The sequence below is a fragment of the Atractosteus spatula genome, chromosome 3 (assembly GCF_055471065.1).
Source record: "Atractosteus spatula isolate fAtrSpa1 chromosome 3, fAtrSpa1.hap1, whole genome shotgun sequence".
Lineage (NCBI taxonomy): Eukaryota > Metazoa > Chordata > Actinopteri > Semionotiformes > Lepisosteidae > Atractosteus > Atractosteus spatula.
The window spans coordinates 76,675,764-76,701,780 of NC_142708.1; the positions used below are offsets into that span (position 1 = coordinate 76,675,764).

General features: G+C 46.8%; 1 protein-coding gene across 1 annotated transcript in view; it reads right to left on the reverse strand.

The window, feature by feature from the left end:
• The window catches only part of ptgir (prostaglandin I2 receptor), a 29,450-nt gene extending 3,839 nt beyond the window's left edge, over positions 1–25,611 (reverse strand). The window contains exon 1 of the mRNA XM_088912286.1: positions 24,793–25,611. Coding sequence (XP_088768412.1) covers positions 24,793–25,611 — 819 coding nt within the window. The remainder of the gene's footprint in view (positions 1–24,792) is intronic.
• Between the last annotated feature and the right edge of the window lie 406 nt (positions 25,612–26,017).

Sequence of the window (26,017 nt, forward strand, 5' to 3'; positions counted from 1 at the left end):
ATGAGACTGGGACTCACTCCCATTGCTCTTCTTTGAACCCTTTCTATGGCTATAATATCATTTCAGTGGTACATTAGTCTGTGTAGTAACCTGCTCTGACATATTGACTGTTTACACAGTAATCCTGAGACTTCAGACTCTGCTGCCCTGTTTTGTTCTTAAATGAGCAGAGAAAAAGGAACAAGTAAACATGTATTTCCTCCATGACAATTCTAATAGAAGTGCAGCTCTCAGAGTGTCGATTACATACGCCTATGGGATTTCCTTTGTGCTGCAATTAAGGTCTGCAAATATTTTGTCAGGCCAGCCTGTCGTCAATATCAGCGCTGGCAGCCGGCCTGGGTGCTGCTCCAGTGCAGAGGGGAGAGGCTGCAGCTCCCCCCGTGCTCCTGCCCGCAGGAAAGACAGCTCCCATCTGCTGCAGAAGGCCCTAAATATCCTTCTTCATATCATATCATACTAGGTCATGGTACCATGATACTGTATATCTACTCAACGTCTTTCCAGTTTTCCAGCAGGCTTACAACAGGTTGTGTGACGCACTGGTGTGTATCATACTTTCCCAATCCCCTCTGCTCTCTTCTACTTCTGTACCATGAGCTCAGCTTTCGTTTCATTCAAACTGTAAGTGCATGAGGCATCAGCCAAGTCTGTCAGTGTGGTGAAATGACTAACCCCAAAAGTACCTACAGTTTTCTAAGATCTGCTTGTGAGTGTGTAGGTATTAGGAAGTTTTAAATATGCCATCATGAAGACATCTAAGTTCCAGTTTACACCTCTCTGCTCCTCATCAGTCACTGGAGGTTCAGCCTATCGCTTTCCACTCTAATCAGAGGTTTGTCCGTCTGTCATCTTATCATAGCTGGTGTCGCTGTCTGGCGCGTTTGCTGGCTACAGCAATGCTTGAATGCAGGACAGGTGCAGCTTCCAGAATCCAAAGATATCAAGGGCCTTTGTGTGATTCTTGTGGATCAACATCTATCCCAAAGTATTACTGGATTAATTTTGGAACCCTTTGAAGAGAAAGTTCCAGGACTCAATCACAGATCAGGTTTCTGTTCTAGAGTAGCTCTTCATCAAGATTTGATCTTACAGCTGTCACTCCTGGTCCTGGAGATCAACAGCCCAGCAGGTTTACAGCTGAGCTCAAGTTCCTCAATGTGTAGAGACTTGGAAATAGGTACAAGTCAGGCTTGTAAAATAAGTCTTTAACAACACAGCTCTATCACTGTGAAATGTACCCATTTTAAATGCAGAGCCATGTTGAGCTTCAGAATAAGTAAGCAGATGTTAACATCTTGCTGTTAACATATTAACATTTTTGCCCAGTGTTTGCCTAAGGCCTGGTGTTCAGGTGAAAATAGTGTTCAGGTGAAAAAGTATTTCTTTCATAAATAGCCGGTTACACGAGAACGATGTATTTAATAGATCTGAAGATCTCATTCAGCAGTTTCTTGGAAAAAAGCCAAGGTATCAGCATCAACAACACAGATAGATCGCTTGTTCCACACCCCTGCAACCCATTGGGTATAAAAGCTTCATGTTGTCTCGCCAGTGTGGCAGGATTGCACCCGCTGAACCAAGGGACGTGAGCACTGCCCTCCGAGATGCACCTGCTGGGTGCCTGCCCTTTCACACGACCCAGAGAGCTCTGTCTAGGGCTGTGAAGCTATGGCTCCTGGTTTCAATGACACTGTGGTGCAGGACAGCCGCCGATGACCGTGTGAGCAGGCCGTGCAGCTCCGCTCCGCACGGATCTTCACAATATTCACAGTTTGAACAGTCGAGAGCAAAACGCCACACCAGAACGAACCTGCTCTCTGAGGAGGTGTACCGGCCCGGTGCTGGCTGAGACGCCGACTGGTGGCACATAGGAGGACTCTGTGGGAGGGCTGGAGCTGTGCCAGCTTGTGTTGGGAATTTTCTGTTCGGGATTTTCCGTTGTGGTAATCCGAGGGACAGGAATCCCACCGGAGAGCTGAGGCGGAGCACTCTGGCCAGCCGCCCGGATACCAGGAGCATCCTGGAGTGGGTGTGTGGCTGGGACAGGTACACGCCAGCAAAGCACGTGGAACTCGAGGAGGGAGACAGGGAGACCGTGTGGGCTGTGGCCTGGCAGTGGTGCCGGCGGTCCGGGCCCCGCTCGTGCTGGGGCTGGCTGAGGGCCAGGTGCATGTGTGGATCACACACCAGGGTTACGCTCTGCAGGTGGAATCTGTGTCAGCAGCTAAAGAGAAAGTGTGGCAGACAGGGCAAGTTTACATGAAAGCCAAAACTTTTAAAGAACATTTCTGGTGGAATTCAGCCTCTGAGGACACTGTTTGTCAACAGCGCTGCAGATACTTGCTAATATCATTCGACTAAGAGAAAACCAAGCATGTTTCCTCTCAAGAGAAAAAAGGAATTGTTTTCCAACAGCGGGAAAGCACTTAGAAAGGATCTTCATATTTATTGTGTTAATATAGGAATACTACTGTGTGACACAAGTGGATGATGTGCAATTATTCTTTCTTTATTTGAGCTGGATATATAAATTTCAGATGGCTTACTGCCTATTCAGACTTCCTGAAGGTTTTAAACAATGTTTTTATTTTCAAATAAACAAAGCAAAACAGATTGCTAGAATTGCTGCTTGGCTAAATTTATCAGGCATCAGCCTGACTCCTGGGGCAATGCTTAATTGTTAACAGAAAGCAAAAGTCCGCAGGAGTCAGGCCTCTCCATCTAAACGGGGTTGGGTGCATGAGTCAGACCGTGCAGATGTGTCAACACAAGAAAGAAAACAAAAATCCCAAAGTGTTTACATGATCCAAATGATCATTGCTTTTAAAATGGAAATTGAAACTTCAAATCTTGTCCAGGGAATGAAGGTCAGTCTGCAGAGGTGTATTCTCTAGAGTATGAGTTGACCTGACACTAAACACAGAACAGCAGTGGGAGTAGAGGGCTCCAAATCTGATTTCCTGGGGAAATCTTTGGAAGAATGAGGTGAAATGATGTTTCGGGCTTGGCTTTCTTGAAATAAGTCGAAGAGAAACTAAATTGTACAGTAAGTACAATCTATAAAAACATTGCCTACACAGGTAGTATAAGAACGCCTGGAAGTTAAATGACAGATTCTTTGTACCTGTGCTGGCCATCTCGTACTGTATCTGCAAATCCTCGTGCCTTAGTTGGGTCTCTTTCATGACTCCTCACCCTAGTCAGTCTGCGCTCGCTCACAAGGGGGCTGAGAGTCTGGCTCTGACTGCTGTGCAGTGCAAGTCTTGCTTAGACTCTCAAGAATCCAGTCTCAGGCAGAGACACAAGGAAGAAGCACACTGTTTGTTCCAGTGCATCGAAGACAGGAAGTGGTGATCAGTGCCGCCGCCTCCCCGCCCCAGGGTCCTGTGTTGGAGTTTGCATGTTTTCCTTGGGTTATTATGGGATTGTGCTGGTGCTTCAGGTGCTCCACACCTCCCAGAGTGGGTTTGGATTGGATGTACTTTTTTGCCCTTTTTCCTGGACCTGGCGATGTACTGGCACCCCTCCCAGGAGAGAGCAGTCATATCCTCGCACTCTGTGCTTCCAGGATGAGCTCCAGCTTGCCTTAGCCGTTGCCAGGATAAGCAACTTTCTGATAATGGATGCAAGGATTAGCAGTGCAGCCCAGTAACGCAGCTTCATTAGACAGGCTGTCAGAAACGCATTTACTCAGCGGATGGAAAAATTAAATTCCTAATTCTGTTCTCCCTGGTTTCCAAACTTCCCTGGTTACAGCTCATGGTTCCATGTGTACTATAATATTTCACGAGGAATGACAGCAGCCGAAAGCTTGGGAGAAATTAGAATCGTTTATTGGGATGTGGAGATTTGGCTGAACCCGCTTGGCTGAGGGCCAACCTCCCGGCCGTTGGACGGGGAGGATAGGACCCCCATGCGACCAATGGGGTAGCTGCAAAGGTAGAGAGAGGGTGGAGGAGGGATGCAGAAAACAAACGAGGAAGAGGAGAGGGTGACGTTTGATATTTATGGAGACCGGTTGCTTACGTCAGGATTAGTGAGAATTGCAGCAGCTGTGTCGAATAAGCACGGCTGCCTTCATTCCTCCCGAACTTTCATTAAAAACTCCATTTAATGGGAAAGGCACATTGATGCATGAAGAGACGTGGTTAGGTATGACACCAAGCCCAGAGAAACAATGGCACATAGTGCAAACGTGGTATTTCTGCAACAATACTGTGTACCGTAGCAGAAGTCCACAAGTGCAATGTGTCTGGGTAATGCACATTGCTGCAAGTTGGCCTCCTCTGAAAAGGCAACAGGCAGAGACAGTAAAAAGATATTTGCTGCTGCAGTAGCTAATGATAATAGATACACAGGAAGCTGATGTAATAGGGTCAAGCCCACGCAGTGAGTGAGCAGCTCAAACTTTCACAGTGTGTTCATTAGGAAAAAAGCCATTTTACCCATTATTGGATAAAAGGCCTGGACAAACCTGCCTCCTTATGATACCTCTTCCTAAGCAATTAGACTTGTTTATGCTCTTTTAAAATGTTCTTTTAAAATGATTTCCTTTACAAATGTCCAATGGGAGCAGAGACGTCCAGTACAGAGCCACAAGGAAAGAACGCACAATGTTGATGAGTCCCCACACATGTAAGGTCCAACCCCTGACAGTGTGCTGATATATTCCAGTTCCTGCAATGAGACTGGTGCTGACTTTCAAAGGCACACAAGTTCTTCCAATCACATTCAAGACCTCACTCACCACTCAGACTTGATAGTTTAATCCTTTGCTAGAAGAGCTTAAAATAAAAAAGTGAAACGCCTGCCTGTTCCCAATTGCATCCTACTCCTCAGTCTTGTTTTGGTGACTAATGGATAAAGCTTCATTTGTGGAGATTTGCAACCTTGTCAATCATTGGTCAGGCTGGAGTGTATATAGTGTTTTCATGTAGTATATATAATAGATAGTTTATTGTATTTTGGTACAGGTAAGGCAGAGGAACTGTGAGTTCCTCTGTCTTTGTTCAGTATAGCTCACCTCTTTATTTCAGCAAGAAAATACATATAATGATCTAAAAATAACCATCGGGCCATTATTGGTAAATCTACCAGGACCTGAAATCCTGTTATTACTTTTTTTTTCTTGAGTCCTTTGAAGAAACACTTTGTTTCTGACAGATCCTATCAGCACAGCTGTGAGGTGCAACTTCTCCCCTGGCATTGCAGTCGGCAGACAAGCACTTTCCATCTCTCAGGAAGCCACATCTCACAATCTCATTAACTCCCCTGTGACACTTCTAGCCACAGCCCAGGCAGGTGGGACTTTCACTGACGGCCCTGCGCCTGTGAGCTCAGCAAAGCCCACTGAAGAGCTCTTCTACCTGCACCCCCCCACACTCTATCTGAGTGGAGCGGTGGCTCTGTGGCTCAGGATCTGCGCCTGTGGCTGGAAGGTTACCGGTTCAAATCCCACACCTGCCAGAGAAATCCTACTCTACTGGGCCACTGAGTAAGGCCCTTAACCTCAACTGCTCCAGGGGCACTGTATAAATAGCTGACCCTGTGCTCTGACCCCAAGCTTCTCTCCCTGCCTGTGTGTCTCACGGAGAGCAAGCTGGGGTCTGTGAAAAGACAAATTCCCAATGCAAGAAATTGTATATGGTTAAAAAAGTGATCTTATCTTTCCCTCTCGTACCATTTCCAGCCTCACTTGCATGCTTGGTGCTCTCTGTTGGGAACCCCTGTCAGGAATGCAGACGCCAGGATTGGCCACAGGCTTGCACAGTGAGAAATTATTTCTACAGAAATAATTTATGCCGGAGGTCTGATCTTTCAAGATTTCACCCTTTCAACTCTTCATTTGAGTTGGTGAGCTCATTGGGGCTTCATCTCTGTGTATACGTATCAGCGTCAAATTTCAAAACAAACTCTAATTAGGGATGGTGTGGGAATTAAGCAAAAACGGAAGCTGATTTTCCACAGTAAGGAGGCAAATGTCTCCCTCTGGTTTTAGTCATTTTATGTTTCAACCACAGCAAAAGCAACACAGATGAGTTTCATCTTGTGGTCAGTCCAGAGCTTCCCCAGTGAAGTCATGGAACAGTGCCCTGCTTCAGCAGGCTGTGGGCTGTGGGGCTGTGGTCACTGACACAGTCAGCTCACTACTCACTACTTAGTTAACACTCCGGGTTTCAGGAAGCCTAGGATTTCTGTACTTCATTCTGAGCAAATATAGTTTATTTCTTGTTATTTACACAATGTTGCATACATACATTTCTATGGTATAGGGAATGTACAGGTTACTAAATGACTGATCAAATATGTTTAGATTCATTGTTCATCCCTATAAAACAGCATGCTGTGAATGCTAGAAGAATAGCACACACAGGGTTTGGCACATGTGGCTACCAGTTTAAGAACTGAGTTTTTAATCACCTGATCTCGCTGAAGATCAAAACACTGGGGCATGAAAGAACAATTCTACCAAAGAACAGTGATTGCACATTATATTAGTTGATTGGCCTGGCCTGCAGTGTGCGTGAAGCCAAGCGATACTGTGTCTCGTCACATTGACGTGACCTTTGGCTCAGGAATGAAACATTATTTTATACAGCAAAGTAAAGCATTTTATATTCAAAGTTAGGGTCAAAGTGCTTTACAGTAGGTGTAAAAAACATTTATAAGGACATCAAGTTACAAAGTAAGAAAGACAAGCAGTTAGAAGTGCAGTTCATTAAGATTTACAGTAGTTATCCCAGCAAGCAGGGCGTTGCAGTAATTACTTCTAGATAAGACAAAAGTGATGACCAATGTTTATGCTACAGTCAGAGACTGGACGTAGACTGGCAATATTTTTGAGATGGAAAGGTAATGTTTTTACAATGTTCTGCACATATGCTATATCCTACAGTATACGACCCCAAAATTCCTTCCTTCAACATTCTCTAAATTTTCCACAGATAGGCATTGGCTTTACTGAGTTGATGGAGGTACCGAGTAGCATGACTTCAGTCTTTACGCAGTTTAAGTGAAATAAATATTGAGTCAGCTCGGTTTCTAAATTAGAGATGCAATTTGAGAGTGCAGTAACAGCTACTTCAGTGTCAGGTTTAGTATGAATATAGATTTGAGTATCATCAGCATAGAAATGATCATTCAGAGCAGGTGATTTTAATATGTTACCAAGCTGAATAGTAGGGGGCCTAGAATTGAGCCCTGAGGAACACCAGACGTACTAGACCCAACTTCAGAACAAAACCCCTGGCAATAAGTAAGATAGGGGTTGAACCACTTAAGAGTGGTGTCAGAAACTCCACACACAGAGTATCAAGAGGAAAGAGTGATTAACAGTGTCAAACGCAGCACTGAGGTCTAGGAGAATTAGAATAGAAGAATCAGCTGCCATAAGAAGATCATTAGTAACTTTAACCAGGGTAGTTTCTATGCTGTGTAATCAATTGAAACCAGACTGGAAGGGTTCAAAGAGCTTATTTGCAATGAGGTGATTGTTAAATTGTATTGCAACAGCATGTTCTGAATTTTTCACAAAAAGCAGGCTAGTTAGATATAGGATGAAAATTGTTTAGATTGAGGATTTCTAGCGGTGACAATAATCAGAAGCTGTTGCCCGGGGGTGGGAAGGGGGACAGAGAGCCCCTGGCAGGCTAGCGGAGGAGTGCGTAGCTCACAGAGGGACTGGTGTCCCGCTGAGCAGCTGGTAAACGCATCACCTTTGTTGTCCGTAACTGCCCGGCGACTCCTAGAACAATAGCAGAGCTGAGGCCCTACAGATCTGCACTACAGGAATAGCAGTGGCACCACGAGAACAGCTTTGGTATGTGTAGAGGTGTTTTTACTCTATGTTTATCCAGTGCACTGTGCATTGATTGAATTGTTGTTTTCATTATTTTTTATTTGCTTTGCAAGCGCCCTTATCCAGGGTGACTTTAATTTCAGTGATTTGAAAAAAATTCATGGGTAAAACCTCCAGGTTTTTCTGTTCCTAGGCAGTTGTTTTTCTTAATACACAGACACACAGGATCTATATCTCTATCTAGTTTTAATCAACCAAATCCAAAAGAGCATTTTCTGTGTTGTGCTTGATTTTTTTACAAATCACTGCTTGAAAGTTATGGGAAAACGCTGCTTGGATAATGAACTTGTTTCCTGTGGTCTCTCAGGCGTGCCTGATCTGGGCTTGCAGACAGGCTGTTTTAGTCACACTGCCTGATCTTGATGTGTTCACCCACGCAGCTCGTGCAGCCTCCCGTGTGGACGTGCAGGAGGACCGGTACTGTGCCACCCTCGTGCTTTTCTCAGGGTTGGGCTCCACCGAGACCAACTACTGCGCTCAGCTCTTTGGCTTCGAACTGAGGATTGGCAGGACACATGCAGGTGGTGGACGGCACTTGCTGGAGTTACTGTGTACAGGCCTTTCCCGAACTGCAACAGCCCTGTCTCATAAACCCTTGACTGAAGCTACAGCTGGAAAACTCCAGAGTTCACATCTCACACTCACTGCTACACGTGTATTAGAACGTAATGATGGTTCCACATTAGCCATTCCACCCATGTAACCCGTTTGGCAATTAGTACTGTAGCTAACTGAGCCAATTATCTCATCCAGCCACTTCATTAAGGAAGCCAGGGTATCGGATGTCAGTGCACTTCCAGGTAGAAATTATTTATGTCCTCTTCCTCCAGGGCACTTTCAGTGCATGAAAGCATAGCGGAAAATTCCAAACTAAGTGAAATTGAAATTCAAAAGAGGGTTTATTTGAAAGAAGATAAAATGGGGTAGAGTTCAGGGTTGAGAAGAGATACTTCTCACCAGCACATTTTTTTTAACAAAACGTCTCTTCGGCTTGGAAAGTGCTGTGCTTGGTGAGAAAGCCTCCATACGTGGGCTGCGCTGTGCTCTATTAGCGCTCTGGCATCCAGGCTCCCAGACACGCAGGCATCCGGCATGGGGAAGACACGCAAGGGGTTTCACTGGCTTGCAGAGTGGAAAATGGCTTCCAGGAGGGTCCAGAGGCGGGAAAGAGCAGAAGAACTAATTCCACTTCCAGACGCCAAAGCAGGGCCCAGACAGTGCAGACTGGGGGTCACAGCTGACGAATCCCTCACCCAAGAGACAGACGCACTCCCTGAGCCACAGTGCCCTCTACTGGCACTCAGGGGTAACTGCCGCAGCGGTGGGACCCACTGGCATTCAGCAGTTTCTGTTTCTTCCACCAGTAACTAATTTTTGTCACAAACACCCCCTCTCTGCAAATCGTCTTGTTAGAGCCCTGATGTGCACGTAGGGTTACTGCTGGCTCGCAGAGCAGAGATAAAAAAACAGATAAAAGCTAATTATCAGTTTCAATTAAAGGCTGTGTTGGCTGTATGCAGAAACAAACTCCAAGTGAACTTTGGTGCCCTGGTGAGCTTTATCTCTTGTGTCTGCTCGAGCCTTTTGCGTGCACGCTGATAGATACTCCTCTGTAACGAAGACGTCTGCGGGATTGCTGGAACAGCATCACACCCGCCCTGCTGTGGTCAAGGGAAAACGGAACCGACACAACTTGGGGTAAGAGAGCTAGCTGCTTGCTGAAGAAGCCTGAAGAGGGTCTGCTTACAGCGGCTTGTTGCGATGTTACAGGCACTCAGTATGACTCATCCTAAACCTAAATGCACCAGCTTTGGTTTCATGGCTGAGCTGGCAGCAGGTCTTTACATTGACATGTCTGCTGGTGCAATGTGGCTGCTACACTTTGCCATGCTCTGCCACGCTCTGCCATGCTCTGCCTTGGCATGAGTTACTTTTCAGGGCTGGATGAAGTCCTACAGCTATGGCCAGGAATTGATAGCAATCTTTTTATATAACACTTTTTCTCTTTCTTTAGTAACACCCAAGCCTGATATCTGCAGCACAGTGTCATCCAAAGAGTGCATCAACAGAGAACTGCCCCCTAATATAGCAATGGAGAGCACTGCCTCTGTAAGCGGTGTGTTGTGGCTCATTGTTCACAAGCAACAAACTGGCCCTTCGCTTTCCCTTCCTTCCTTGTGTTCAACCTGATGTTGTCATCAGGTTGTGGAGGTAATTGTCTCCAGTACTGTACAGTATGTGCACCGTGTGCATTGTCAGAAGTGCTGCCTAGTTCAGTCATTCAGTGTGAAGTATTGTTCGTGCTGCTCCTGCGGTGCAGGCCTTCCTTCACAAGGGGTGAAGGAGCATGTTCATACAGCCCCTCAGCACCTTGTGGTTACAGGGACGCAGAGGTACAGAACCATCTAACGCAGCCGCTAGCCAATACACGATACATAAAGCAATAGTGTACTGCATAGCATAGAAGCACCCAGATCATTAAAATACATATCTGCAGATTTAAAATCTTCTCAAATTTTAAAATGATCCAGTTGAAATCCTGAGGAGATTTCATACAGATAAAAATGAAGTAATTGAACATCTTTATCCTGAACTTAGAGGACTGGGGTGGTGGGGGTTTAGTTCAAGCCCTCTAAACCGTTAAGTGTGTCTCGATAGTGTCGCCTCAAACAGTGCCCTTAGAGCCCGCAATGAAACAGACAAGGGCCCGGGGTGGAATCACAGGAGGAAGATTTGGGGCTGAAGAGCAGATCGCTGGGGCTGGTCACACGAGCTCTGGGACTCTGAGACTGGACGATGATGTGAGGAAACAGAATGATTCCACATGACAGGTGCACTGTATTCATTGAGCTGAGTCAGCACGTTCAGTCTGAACTCTCGCACGCCTCTGGACTGCAGTTCCTTCATTGTTTACAATAGAACAGAGCGCAACTGAGAGAGGCGAGAGGCTCTGCCCCAGACGGGAGCTCTGGGACGCTGAATTTTTTCACTGTCACTTCTTAAGCATGTACAGTACCTTTTAGATTCCAGGTGTTGCATTACACACAACGTCACACAACAACCGAAACGCATGTCCCAGCAAGCAGCCTCAAGCAAACAGCATGGAGACGAAAGCAAGAACATATTTTCATTGCGTTTTCATTTCCCAAAACTTGGTCTCCATGTTGTTTCAGTTTATCAGCAGCTGCTTTGGTGAAACCAGCCTCCGCCAGGATTTTTGGCCAAAGAGCGTTCTCATGCCAGCCTTTTTAAGAGCACTGATTGCTGGATAAACACTGCGGTGTGCTTCTCATGCTGACTTTGACTGATGTTAGCGTTCCTGTGCAGTTTTCTTTATGAGCCTTCCAGCCAGGCTGATCAGTTGGAATTGAGAATACTGTTTCTGTGAAGAAAGCTGAACTGTTACAGTAGAGATTTCAGTGTGGGAACCAAGGGTGGCACTAACCTGTAATTCTAAAAATAGGCACCTGAATTCTCACGATGCTAAGTTGATTAATTGATTAATTGATTCAATGCTGGCTGGGAGGACTGAATTGCTAATTGAGAAATGTATTAATTAACTGAATGACTTTTATTAGGTAGTGCTCAGCTCCTCTGGTCTCCTGCGTGCTGTGCTGCGGATGGACCCTGCCATCACTGCTCCTTTCATAGAGGTGTTATTGTCTTAAACAATCAACCTCATTGTTTTTCTATATTAGACTAGAAAGACACTAGAAGACCCTCGGCACTCCAGGACCCGAGTCTGAGTCCTCTGCTGTAGGCAGAGATCACATGTGTCCAAATGTCCAAACAGGATTCTGGATCAGTGGACCCCAGCCCATCTGTGCTGTGTCCTCCCCAGTCTGTCCTCTGAAGCCAGAAAGATTGCCAGGTGTGAGGCCAGGCAGCTCACTGCACAGGGAGAGCTTCAGGGGGAGAGCTGCGTGGGGAGAAGAGTGTCAGGCTGAGACGGGCCAGGCGCCTGCAGACCTCCCACACTTGCACCCTGCCTGGCAGAGAGAGCATGGCTCCTCCCCGGGAGAGATGTGTTTACCCTGCTGTCTGTCTGCTAACAGTGACTTTCACCCTGCAGGGGCCACTGGGGTAGCCGGAGCCTGACATCGCTGCTAGGCAAAGACCTGTTTTCTTCTCTGGCAGAGTGAAGTCTGGTGTTAATATTTTCTGAAAAAGAACCAAGTGATTGTGTGCTTCAAGGCAACAGAGACCAGAACAAAAAAGCAAGCAAACACATTTCTGCTGTATTCTTCACAATTTGGAGCATTACTTATTTCCACTTTGCAGAGTTTACTGTACATCCGACTGCTGCCTGAAAAAGTTACTACTGTAAGAGTGCAGTCTGCCAGACAGATCAGAAATGGGATTGAAAGTGTTTTTTGTAAAATATCGGCAAAGGGTAATAAGGAGAAATTAGTGTTCTGGAGGCACAGACTAGGAATTTCACTCTCTGAGGAACTGATGTCTTTCCATCTGTGCTTGCCTGGTGCAAGAGAAGCTGGGAAACGGCGCTTAGCAGGACTGATGTAAAACCTGTAACAGTGAAGCAATTCCTTCTGTATTGATTTAAAAGATTCATGCCTACAAGAGTACATTGCCAAGTTTTTTCAGACATTCCTCTGAATTGAAGTTTTCTGTAAATATTATATTATCAGAATAATAACTTTTGGATTCCAGTTTTCTTCTTTAAAACTAGCTTAAATCCATTTGTCACTGTGGTGTCCTCCATTACAGTGAGTATAGAGAGCATGCAGACACTAAAACACTCAGCAGAAATATCACACAGAATAGAGAAAACACGTTTTTATAAGTTCTTTCTTCATTTGTAAAATGTGTGCAAATGTTAATCCTTTAAACTTAAACTTAAAGATTTTCCTCCTTTGTCTGCACAGCTCCCATCTCTAAGAGAAAAAAATCTTAAATGCCACATGGCATCCAGGAAGATGCAGTGAACTTGATACTTTGTAAGAAAAGGTCAATGCACGAGCATCAGCATATGCTGTCTCTTAATCCCTAATTAGATTATAATATGAACTGTGCACTGTGCAGAGCCCTGATACAGAAGCAGATTCATGCTTCTATTCTTTGTTTGAAATTAATAAGAGATGTATAACAGAGTGGCATGAGAAAATACTGGAGAAATGGATCAACAGTCAACTTTACTCTCGGAAGAAACACTCTTGGAGGAAAATTGGGCTGAACACAGTATTTTCTGTCTCCTGGGTCTTTCTTATGTCATCCCATTTCCAGTGTGCACTCGTCGACATCGTGTCTAGATCTGTTTTCCTTTGGTTCTCCTTTATTGTGTTCACCCTACGAGCTGACCCCCCTCTCCAAGTGAAGGTCGATGAAGTGAAGATAGGAAGCAAAGTGCTTTGAAGAAATGGTGCTCTGAGGTTTGTGCAGCACTGTTTTCCACCCCAGCTCACTTTCTTCCCTTTCCACCATGAGGAATCATTTAGATACAGGCTGCGATTGGTAACTGTAGCTGGAACAGCAAGCAGGGATTTCTAAAGAGCAGCTAGAGGGGAAAATTGCAAAAGAATGTGAGGACCAGGTAAGGAGGTGACAGCAGATGATATCAGCTGCTTGGCGCAAGACAAACACTGGAAGAAAATGTACTGAATTTGTACACAGTTCATTGATTGTGTGAATTTTAACTCCCTTCTAATTCAGTTCCAAAAATATCGTTATTTCTGACCGCTTACTATGAGTTAACTATACCATAGCTAGCTTTAAAGATGAAGCATGAGGGCTGGATTGCTCTGGAGGGAGATCCAGGCTCTGAACACTCCGTGCTCTGGAACACACTATGGTTTTAAGTCGGAGGACCTGGTGTGTCGTCATGTCCTTTACAGCCTCTCTCTGATCCAATACTGTGTATTGATTTCCCATAAAAGTCTGGAAAATGGATCTCTGGTTAAACCTCAGGCCACTAATGCCTCTTGAATGGTGTGCTGCTCTAGTGTTTTGCTGCTGTAATTGTCTGGTAATTGTCTGTGACACTCAGACAAACTTCCATAATGCTGCAGTCCACAGAAAACTGAACATGTGTTTACCAAATGAAACAGCACATGAAACCTGATCACAGGCATTTATCCCTTCATCTCCAAACTTGTTATTGATGTTTATTGTTGTGATTTGAAGGGAACTTTTTGAATGAAACCCAGCTTATGAGTTGTATTTTCTTTCATATTAATACTTGCTATTGGTCTTATTGCCAAGATGTACACTGTTTATAAGACTTTACAAAATTGCCTGTGATGTATGGGAAGCTTTGTACAAACGACACTGACATCAGTATATCCCCATGACCAAAGAACAAAACTAAAACTCTGCGTGGGAGTCATTATTCCTTTCAGGTTCAAACATGTGGCCTGACCATGCTTTGACCAAAAACTTCTTCAGTGTTTCCCCATAAAACATTAACCCTGCCGAAACCTGAATTACCCCTGAGCACAAATAAAAAGTTCTTCCCGACGACTCCTGTTCTTTTCTGATTGATAGGCTACCTTATGACAAAGAGAAATTGCATCTAACGCAGCCGCTAGCCAATACACGATACATAAAGCAATAGTGTACTGCATAGCATAGAAGCACCCAGATCATTAAAATACATATCTGCAGATTTAAAATCTTCTCAAATTTTAAAATGAACCAGTTGAAATCCTGAGGAGATTTCATACAGATAAAAATGAAGTAATTGAACATCTTTATCCTGAACTTAGAGGACTGGGGTGGTGGGGGTTTAGTTCAAGCCCTCTAAACCGTTAAGTGTGTCTCGATAGTGTCGCCTCAAACAGTGCCCTTAGAGCCCGCAATGAAACAGACAAGGGCCCGGGGTGGAATCACAGGAGGAAGATTTGGGGCTGAAGAGCTGTGAGCACATGGAGCAGATCGTTGGGCCTGGTCACACGAGCTCTCCAGGACTCTGAGGCTGGACGATGATGTGATTCATTAGCTCCATGCTGCATTAGTGCTGCATTCTAATGGCATTGTTCACACAGCTGTAAACACATGGTGGGAGCACTTTCAACAACACTCAAAAGCTTCTCAAAAGATTCCCATTTAGGTATTTTTTCCCAGAAACTTCTATTTTTTTATTTTTTCTAATCTGTGTCTCTGCTTTGCCTGCTTGACGGAGAAGTCCATCCCTCCTAGATACCGCTATGATCGGTCTTCACCGCAGCAGTCGGACACGGACTCTCTCTTCCCAGACAGGTGGCCCGACGACTCCACCCATCCCTCCCCTTCCTCCCAAAGCCCTGTGGCTTTTCCAGCAGCTGCAAAACCATTCTTGCAGGAAACATCATCAATTCCAAAGCGAAAATCTTTTTTTTTTCCAACATATTCATCACCAGCTGGCTTGGCCCCAGCAGTCCATACGATTATGTATCACTGTCAACTTAGTGATGAGATTGTGACTATTTTGGTATTTGTATTTAAACATACTTAGGGTGACCCAGGCTCTGGATTCCGTCGTACATTTTTTCATTTATTAATAGATTTCTCCTAAATTTCTCTGTTTTTTCTGAATTTTATTCTCCATTGAAATGTGCTGCTTGCGCCCTGCCACAGTCCTGTCATCAGAGGTCTAGAAGGACCTTATCTGGACAGCAGGACAGCAGGTGCATCATGATGGGCTGACTGCTGGACGTCTGGGCCCCCAGGGATCAGGCATCTGTCCTATCCTGATGCAGATCCGTAGCAGGGTGGTGAGCAGGGAGAGGCAGTATGGGGATCAAATCTCCAGAAGGCACTGGTGGGACAAGTAGAGCTTGTGCATGTGCAGGCAGAATCAGTGTAAAAATATCGGTGTGAATGTGCCCTGAGCAGAGGCACACAGGGACAATTCCCAGGGCAGCGCCTTCGTTCTGGTGGTTCATGACCCTGGCTGTCCATATCTTCTGCCTGCCCGCAGCTAGGAGAGGCCCCAGGGATCGGGGAGCAGCTCGGGGCCTGGGGGGCTGCGGCTGGACAGTCCTCCCACAGGAGGTGACCATTCTGAGGTTCTAAGCAAACTGAGGCCCTTACCGACGTCACCCTCGCCCAGGCATCGAGACATAAATCCAGCAGCCTGCTTTCAGGAATCAAAAAGATCGGGGCAGAAAGGCAGGGATGTGTTCTCTGGAAACAAGGATGTCTTTTTCTTGATCAGGAGGCATTCTTTTCCAAGAATGTTTGGGTGTGTTTTGAAGAGTAAACTGAAGGTCATGAAGCTGCTCTAGGCCACGGCTGTTCAACGCAATTCCAGATCCTTCCACAAATTCAATGTTATAAAAACAAATCAAACCTGACGGAAGCAAGGTGTTTTCACAGCACAGCAATGAGCAGAGGAGGATCAGGGGAGAATCGATTTTTGGGATTTCGAGAATCCAGAAACACACAGAACAACTGCATATATGGCAACTCATCTGTAAAGGTCAGCATAGTTTTTTTTCAGGACTTTTTTAGGCTTGAAAGTTTTCCTTCTGAGGATTAAATTGAGGTTTTCCAACAGCTGGTTATTTGCCATTTGGAAAATTGCCATACGTACAGTACTTGCTTCTGTTGCTTTGCCATTGTGACCACTGAGCTTTCTCACAGCAGGCAGTGAAAGCCGTCCTCTGCTCACTGCAGAGCGACGCAGTCGGGCAGGGTTAGGGGTCCTCCTGTGCCCTATATCCTCCCTGTCTCCCTCTGACACAGCTAGGCTTCGGTGCTGATGGAAACATCCCAGCAGAGTTAACCCTGCTGAGAGCTGCAGTGGAGTCCTGTGCATTTGTTAGGGGGCCAGCAATGAAGTCATAGTTATTGAGCATTTGAGTTACAGTTTTTATTCAGATTAATATTTTTTGGCAGGAATTTTGACATGCTGATAAAATCCCAAACCCCAGACAAACACTCATGAAATGTGGCAGGAGAGCAGGATCCCGTGGGAAGCTGTCAGAGTGAAGGTCACAGCGGCAGGTCACATGGTTTTGCCACCATACTGCCTTTTTCACAGAATGTGAGGAACTCTCAAAGTTGTTGTTCTCTGAATCCATACCTAGCAGAGGTTGGAAACATAGTGGACCTTGTTATTCCATGTTTGTGATATAAATTATGATGTTATTCCATGTTTGTGATGATTGGTCATGTACTTTAATCTTGGATTTGATAAAACAATTGAACTTTTCTTCTTCTATGAAACTGTGAGGTCAAATGAAGGAATACCTGGTATACAAGATGCAGGTCGTTTTGACTGACAAGATTGCTAATGCCACGATCTTGCCTTAAGAAACCAACACAGGTCAATCAGATCAAGGTATGGGAAATGTGCACCTATTGCATCAAATCTTGGGGATATAGTGTACCAGATTTAAGATGGCCAGTCACATGATTTGTTTCTCTCTTTTTCTCTTGCTGTCTATGATCTAATTCCATCCATGCCTTTGTAAACACAGCACAGCATGTTACATCACTGCAGTTGTTGCAGTACTTGGTATACCTCTTGGACTTGAAATTAGTCAATATAGTCTTTTTTTGTGACTTAATAGCTTTTCAAAAAGCACATAACATTGAGTGCGTTTCAACCTGAAGGCAGCAGCCCTGCAGACTGCAGACAGCTGCTACTGTATCACAATGCACAGAGACCCACAATGCGGAACTTCACAGGCCACACAACAGACAAGGCACTGACACCTCAGACACCAGCTAGTGTTAGGAAGGGAGCCAATATCTAGATCACAGGCAGAGGTGCGATGTGGGAGAACTGAAAGCTGGCACTATTTTAACAAGGGTACAGTACTGTGCCACTTGAATTCCAGTCTGGATATTGTCCCCTCCCAGCTGCTGTTCTTTTCTCTGAGTTGTCATGCTTTTACAACAGCCACCACTGCCATTAGCACTACTTAAACTGTCACCAGGCAATTAACCCCTTTCTCTGCCTGGTCTTGGGACCCCACTGCAGGGAGAGGTTGTATCCCTGCAGTGCTTGGTATGTAGCTCTCTGGAGCCATGGATGTGTCCTCCCACAGTCTGTCCGAGCAGAAGATTTCATTATGAAGTTACATGAGCCAGGAGTGAAACTGCTTTTAATGAAACTGATATTTGTGTGTGGTGTGTCTGAACTGTTCTCTCATTAAAACCATTTGAAAATGTAGCCATGCAGGATGCAATTTCGCTTTTGCTCAAGTTCAGTAAAGTGTTTCCTCCTAGCACAAAAAAAATCAATAACATTTTCCTTCCACGGGACTTAATTTTTTGAGAGAGACAAAACAAAAAACACTTTTAGATCAACAGTGCTCAAGAGTGGAAAGCTGGGAGAGAGCTGGAGTGTGTAGGAAAGGAAGAGGAAACACATCTGGAATCCCACATGTTAGAATAATTATTACTGCTGAGCCACACAAACCCAGGAAAAGCCAAAACAACAGACAGGTCACGACCCTTGAACACTGATGTTAGAGCCTTTGCATTACTAAGATGAATAAGAATGCTCTTGAAGGTCATACCTTGCAGATCAGACAGAGGATTATGAACATCCAATTTGTAGGTGAGACAGAAGCATGTTTTGCATGAAAACATTAAGAATTAACTGATTTCAGATAAAATACAGTTTCTGTTTAAGTAACAACTTCCTTCATTTATACTGCAGACATATGGGTGCAGTGAAGAGCAGAGATGATCTCAGGCTCCAGGGTGGCCGTGCTGCAGGCAAGTACCCTAATAGATACCGCCGGGCACCGTAATTCACAGAGTAATTCTGCAGTTTTCCCATTGTGAAATCATCGGCTGATGGATTTCTATAATTAGATCCTAATTAGAACAGTACTACGGAGTCTTGTACAGCTTATAATGCAAATTATGTTCATAGCTGGCAGTAAAGTGATTGAATTGCTCTGAGCCAGGTTGAGCCAGGCTTTTCCAGATGCCAGCGGCATGGTCCTCTTTAGTTCTTTTCTTCACTCTTTGCTGCAGACAGGCGAAGTCTACCTGGCGTTAAATACAGGTGTCAGACTGTCTGTTTCACCAGTGACTACCCTTCTTGTTTGATATTGGCAACCTTAAGCACTAGTGGGTGTGCTGCCCACCTTTCAGCAGTCACCCCACTGAGAGGCTCCCATACCTCCAGGGTGTGCATGAGGCCTCCCGATGGGGCACCCCAGTTTGCTAGAGCCTAGTCCTGTCAGAATGCGCATCACCACTCCCGTGTCTTAGCAGCCCTGTCAGATTGGCACCGTTATCGATCCCTCCTCTGTCATTAGCTGGACAAATGGATTTGACTTTAAGAAAAATCCATATTTTCCATTGCCTAATAGTAAAGCACAGGCCTCACTGATAAAGGGCCTTGCTGTTTGCACTGGCGCAGTGAAAGTTAATGCAAAGAGGTATTGAGGAAAAAGAAGGAAAAAAACGGTTGTTTACTTTAGCCTTGTGACGTTTCAGCAGCCAATTTCCCAGCAGCCAGAATTGGCTTGAAAACCGGTTGGGATGTTGGCTGTGGGCGTGGTTTGCACCACATCCGGGGTAAACGTGTTTCTGAGCTCCAGAGTTTACAGCACGATCATTAATAATCTCATGTCGGAGACCGTGCGGAACGGAGAGCTGTAAAGAGCAGTATAGAAATCCACCAGAAACTGATGCTTCTGTGAGAATTTACCGTGGTAAATTAATGGTACTGAGCAGTGTAGAAGAGCAGGTAGCACTCTGAACTTTAGGCCAGTGGGTGCTGGGTGCGAGTGAAAGGCTGCTGTCGTACCCTTGTCTGGGCTCTGCGCTCAAGTTGACTCCCGTGACATGACCGGAATAAAAACTGGTGCCTATTTTCGCAAGAGGCTCATGATTTTACCAAGCTCGTGGAGCACGTTTACTTTCACTTCATCATGGGCTCCCACTGTTTGAACTCTACTTCAGCACACCTCACTGTCCTTACTCTACTTTTACCACATTACACTCTTAAAGGGTGTGTGATCCCCAGTCAGCCATGACAGTGCAGAATACAAAATTACATTCCGTTTTTTAGAAATTGTACAAACTTCCTGATGACTCTAAACTGCCAAAAGAGAGGTGTCGCAGTCAAAACAGGCTCAACCCATTGCGAATTCCAGAATGTAACAGATTTGATACCTTTCTTCTGTCTGTTTCCCTGCCAACTGTACTTGGGATTCTCCCTCAAGGTTGCAACATCTTTTCAAACTAGATTTCTCTATTTAATGTTTTGTTCCATAAAACAGAAGTGAAATTAAGACTCTTGGTGCTGTTTTTATCAGTGCAACATTCAAGAAAGCAGCTCTGTGTCTTTGCAGAGACTCTCACTGAAAGGAACAGCACCAGGGAAGGATATGAGGTGGCAATGTAGCCCCCAGGCAGGGGGCAGGCTGGGGCTTCACACACACCTCTGGGCAAGCCACAGAGAGGAAAGCACAGCCCACCCACACCACTGTACTGTGTCAGGATGTGGTCGTGAAACTTTGCCTAAATGATCCCTCAAACCTTTCAGACTGAAGGAAAGTGATGAATTTATTTCTACCCTTGGAAACCCATGATTGCTTCCGAGGAAGAGTGAGAACCTGAGCAGCCGAGTGGAAAAGCCGTCCAGCAGGAAGCGTGCCGCTGGCGAGTCTGGCTAGAGCCTGACTCTGCAGAGCAGCGAGACGGGACCAGAGAGACCCAGACGCAGGCAGCAGGGAGGAGCAGCAGCTGTTGCTTCCTTAGGTGCCCTAAGAGTTTGATAAGGTGTTCGATGTTTTGTAAGATCAGCTGTAGGACACTGACCTTCTAAAGCCAGATGGATCAATCATTTACTGCAGTATGCACTAAACTATTTTTTTTAACTTTATGTAAATGCCCTTTTTTCCCATGAAAAATACAATAGTTCATTTTTATTTGATCTCTAGAGTCAAAAAGTTGACCTGGCAACAGCATAGCTGTTCCTTGTTATAACAGTGAGTAAGATGTGCATGAAAACATTGGCCTTTTCCCAGAATTCCCTCTTACATTCCTTCCTTGTCTTTCCATGACTCTGAGATGCACTGGACATACACTGCACGGTAGTAGAGTGCACACTGCAGATCTGTCAGTCTGATTCACTGTTGTCTGAGAGGTGGTGCTGTTTTTCCTGTTAGTGTGGCATGCCTGCTGTTTCCCCTCGAAGGTGCGGTACTGTGTCTCACACGTGGCACCGCAGGAGTGTGACTCTGTTGTCGTGTCTCAGACTCATCTTTATTCTCTCTCCTTAGCCTGTAAGTGTGACGCCTCCTGGGCTCCCTTGACTAGCTTGCCAGTTCTGCACAGCTGGCATTGACGCAATTTCACACCTGGACACCCCCATCCTGACGGCACCCTAAGTGCCGCTGTGCCAGGCGAGGACCTGAGAGCTGCCTGGCCTGGAGGAGAAGGTGGAAATGTTGCTGGAAAGCTGAGCTTGAGGCCACCGCCTACAGGGCTGTGATCAGTCTTTCACATGTAGTGGCTCTGTCTTCAGTAGAAAGGCCTGTTGTCTGCTCTCATTTACAGCGAAGCATCCACATTCACTGGATGGTTGAATTTCATCTACTGACATGTAGTCATTGCCTGTTCAACAATACCAGCCTTCTGCCACCCAGAGTTCAAATGAGACTTTAGTGGCAGAATTGATTTTTCAGCCTTTTCTATACCGACTCTTGATAAATCATTTGCCAAGTCTGAGACAAGATTGGTCCCTTTGCAACAGTGATTAGAATGAAAAAAACAGCAAAGCAGGCGTAATCTAAATCACCCGCCTTCAGGCCATTTTAATCAGAAGCAGGTGACATGGAACTGGTTTGCTTCTCTATTAGTTTGAATTCCGCTTCGGGCACTGCGTAGCAGACAGCAGGGTGTCGTTTTGCACGGTCCTGTGACCCAGGCAGGAACCTGTGTTTCTCTGCGTAGTCAGTGACCACAGAGTCCGTCCCTCAGCATCACCAGCTTCTTGGGCTGCAGAGGACTGACCGCAGCTCCTCTGTGTCTCATCACTCGCTGCAGGACTGCTTGCTCTCAGTTTCAGCCCTGCCGTTCATTAGCGCTAAAAGACAACTTTACTGTGTAATGCCCTGCCGGTAGAAAGCCTCTGTATTTTCTTTGTTACAAAAGTAGTTATCAAGAGATTAAAATTCAATAGGTCATGCAAATCTTGTTAAATGACTCATGTTCCTGATAACGGTATTTGATCCAGTGTGGACTCTGGACTGGGAAGTGTTAGGGAGGGTTGAGTATTCCCGTGTGATTTTTCAGATTAATGACACTTTTGTTTGTCTGGCCTTGGAATCTTTATAAATCAGTGTTTCGTCCTTTGGGGGGTATTATTTCAGGAAAATTTATTTCAAAACCTTTTATCTTTTGAACAAAACCTGTTCTCAGACTCAGATGTTGAGGGGCGCGTTTGGGGTGCAGAACACGGCTGCCTTCAGAGTTGACAAGGGTGTGGATCTGACAGACAGCCAACTCCAGAGCAATGAGTCCTGTACAGCACTCGCTCAGAAAGATAGACGCCACAGGCAGCAGCCTCTTCTAATGCACTCAGAACCAGAAGACCTCACCACTGAAGCCCTGTGTTTAAAAGGCTGTATGGGAAGGAGATAAATGTGAGCTGTATATCAGCTTGTCAGCTAGCGTTAATGTTCTCCAGCTCTAATACATTCAGTTAGGTCTCCAGTCAGCCTAATGCCTTCAATACCACAGTGGGTCACAGAGTGCTGGCAGTCTGATTGTGCTTTGAGGTTGACCACTTCACCAGGTAGCTATCCAGGCTGCAGACTCTGCACACTGCTCTGGAATGCATTGAATATAAACACTGCAGCTGAGCCACAGGACCTCAGCTTTTAAATCAGCCTTGGTCTTTGCCTTTGTGTAATGGAAAACAGAAGAAATGGAAAGTAAACTTTGACATTGCACAGCACCAGAATCAAAGCCTGTCCCGTTCGGACCTTTGCCTACACATGACCGCTGTATGGTATATTGTTCCATACTATCGCAACCCTTTACGTAAAGAAGTGCCTCCTGGTCTCAGTTTTAAGTGCACTTTCATACAGCTCGCACTGGTGTCCTCTGGTTCGTGTTCCACTGCTCACTCTAAAGACACCTTGTCCGTGTCTGAGGATTGTGAATACTTGTATCAGTTCCCCTCGTAGTCTCCGTTCAAGACTACAAAGGTGCTGTTCCTTCACCTTGTATTCGCAAGTCCTGGAATGTATCTGCTCTTGTCTGGACTCATTTAGAGCAGCAACACATTTTCTCCAATGTGGTGACAAGAATTGTACAAAATGTTCTAAATGTGAAGAAGCACTGAAGAGCTGGGAGAATCTTATCTTGGTCCAGTTTGTCTGGCTGATTCAACTCACTAACAGCTGAACTGGAATAAAGACCCACAGACACACCTGCCCTCCAGGACCAGGACTGGACACCCTGGCGCGGGTGAGGGGGTTCACACAAGCACCCTCAGTACCGGACTGCCCAGTGGGGTCGGATCAGGGCTTCTGCCTGTGCATTTGCAGTGCTGTGCTTGAAAAATAAGACGCAAAAGTTTTCCTCTGTCCCAGAGCTTAGTTGGGGTCTTTCCACTGTCTCTGGGCGCATCTTAACGTGGGAGAAAATGGAATTAGCACAAAAGGTCGTCCCTAAATAAGTCTTTGCTCACCACAGAGGGTAGGAGTAAGCTTTGAGAATTCAAGAAAGGAATTTCTCAAAATCAGTTTTGAAAACTTACATTAGTGGAACACTCCCAGAAGTTCCCAGATACACTGCCTTTTCATCTTTTTCTCAGTAATTCTACACACCTGTGTGAGAGTTACCCGCAGCCGCAGGACAGTACAAGCGGTGTAGTGTTACTGCGCGCTGATGTGTGATGCTGGGATGCGACGCCGCTCAGAGAGATGTGATGGGATTAATGCCAGACTGCGCAGTCCTGGAGGACAGGTACACCTACTGTGTACTGTAGATGTTTTTTATGCGGAGTGAGTCTAATTAGGAAGCCACAACAGGACATCTTTGAGTCCATTGTGAGAAATGCTGTTCGAAGCTCGGCTGTTCTCAAGGGCTCCTGTCTGTGGCTGGGTGCGCTCTGCACAGCTGTTTTCGAGCGCGAGCGGGTTTTTCCCCGAGGCTGCAGAGCAGCATGGAGTCACGCGTGACTAACTGGACGAGTTCGCGAACCTCTTCCAGGGGTGTTCCTGGCTGGCTGAGGCAGGGGTGTCTCTGATGATGAGCTCCCCTGAGCCGACTAGGACATACTTCAGTGAAAAAGACTCTTGGGAAACCTCTTACACTTGGCTTTTGTGAGCAAGAATCACAGCACTGAGCCGCACAAAGTACCCTTCCTCACAGTATCGATGTCTGTTTTGCACAGAGCATGCCAGTACAGACGGCACAGAGAGAAATAACCCTGCTTGTTCTCCTCTGAACTCCGCAGCACTGGCACTGAGTTGCCATCTCTTTCAAACAGTAGAATCATTCAGCCGATAAGAGGAGAACAATTGGAAACGGATGTAGGCTCACGCCTGTTTAACCCATTAGTAAACAGAAGCACCAGGAACCAGACAAGATAACCAGTCCGCAGCATGTGGAGCAAACTGTCACCAGACTCCCCTTCGCCTTTCAGCACAGGTGGACAAGTGACGGACAGTGACCGCAGCATGGACAGTGACCACACGGACAGTGACCACAGCACGGACAGTGACCACACAGACAGTGACCGCAGCACGGACAGTGACCACACGGACAGTGACCACAGCACGGACAGTGACCGCAGCACGGACAGTGACCGCAGCACAGACAGTGACCACAGCACGGACAGTGACTGCAGCACAGACAGTGATCACACAGACAGTGACCACAGCACGGACAGTGATCACACAGACAGTGACCGCAGCGAGTCCACAAAACACGAACCCGTGCCTACTGCCTTTCTGGAAATGAACCACGGCGCCACCAGCAGGACTGTAAGTAAAGGAGTGACTCACGGTGAGGGGCAGCGAGCAGATGACGAATATCAGGGTCATGCAGGCCAGCAGCACCAGGTGCTCCACCTCCTCCTCCCCGTGGCCCAGCCAGCTCTTCCTCTTGCGGCCGGAGGAGACCACCGAGCCCCGGCGGAAGCGCTGGGCCCTGTACATCCGGCACAGGCTGACGATGACGGAGCCGTTGCACAGGAAGACGGCCAGCACGAGGAAGGCCATGAGCGCGGCGTAGGACAGGGAGAAGGCCAGCACCGCGCCGCCCTCCCCCTCCCCGGCTTCCATCTCGATGAAGCACCAGGTGCCCGGGCAGTACTGCTTGTGCTTGCCGTAGCCGAGGAAGGGCAGCGAGCAGAAGAGGCAGGCGCCGGCGTAGACGGCCGGCAGCAGCGCCTTGGCGATCCCGCGGCCCACGTGCTTGGAGTAGAAGTAGGGGTGGCTGATGGCCAGGCAGCGCTCCACCGCCATGGCGAACAGGATGAGCATGGAGGCCAGGCCGAAGAAGGTCATGGCGAAGGCGAAGAGGTCGCACAGCCAGGGGCCGCCCACCAGCCCCAGGAGCGAGGCGTTGCGGGCGTAGGAGACGAAGACGATGGGGCTGAGCACGCAGGTGCCCAGCAGGTCCGTGGCGGCCAGCCCCGTCACCAGGATGCAGAACACGGAGGACTTGCTCCGCTGCTCCTTCCTGTGGACGCCCAGGATGGCCAGCGCCATGACGTTGCCCCCCACGCCGGCGAGGAACATGATGGTGCTGACCGCCGGGTTCCCGTCCGCGTGGATCCTCGTGGTGTTCTCGCACGTCTCGTTCGGCAGCATGGCTCCCATCGGCTCAGGGGCCGCGAAGCGCCATCGGACCCGCCGCACCAGGGCTGGACCTGCGCAGGGAAGCACCAGGAGCTCAAGCAGGCGATCGGCGGTAATGCTCAGACAGAGCTGCCCGCTTCTTCCAGAGCACAGAGCTACACACAGCCCGATCCTGCTCGAGAATTTACACTTCCTTACAGAAACCTGAATTATCTCAAACCCTGAACTGAAAAGCCGCGCGGTGGCTGCCGGAGCTCTTACCTCGCTGACACAGAGCGGTACCGGCTCGGTTCCTCCTCCCCCTGTGTCGGGATCGTCGTGCTCCGAGGTCCCGCTCAGCCCGCTCGGGTCCGAGCTCGGGCGCGCTCCAGCGGCTCTTCAAGCGCCTCCGCGCCCCGGGCGCTCCGCTTCGCTCTAAGGCAGGAGA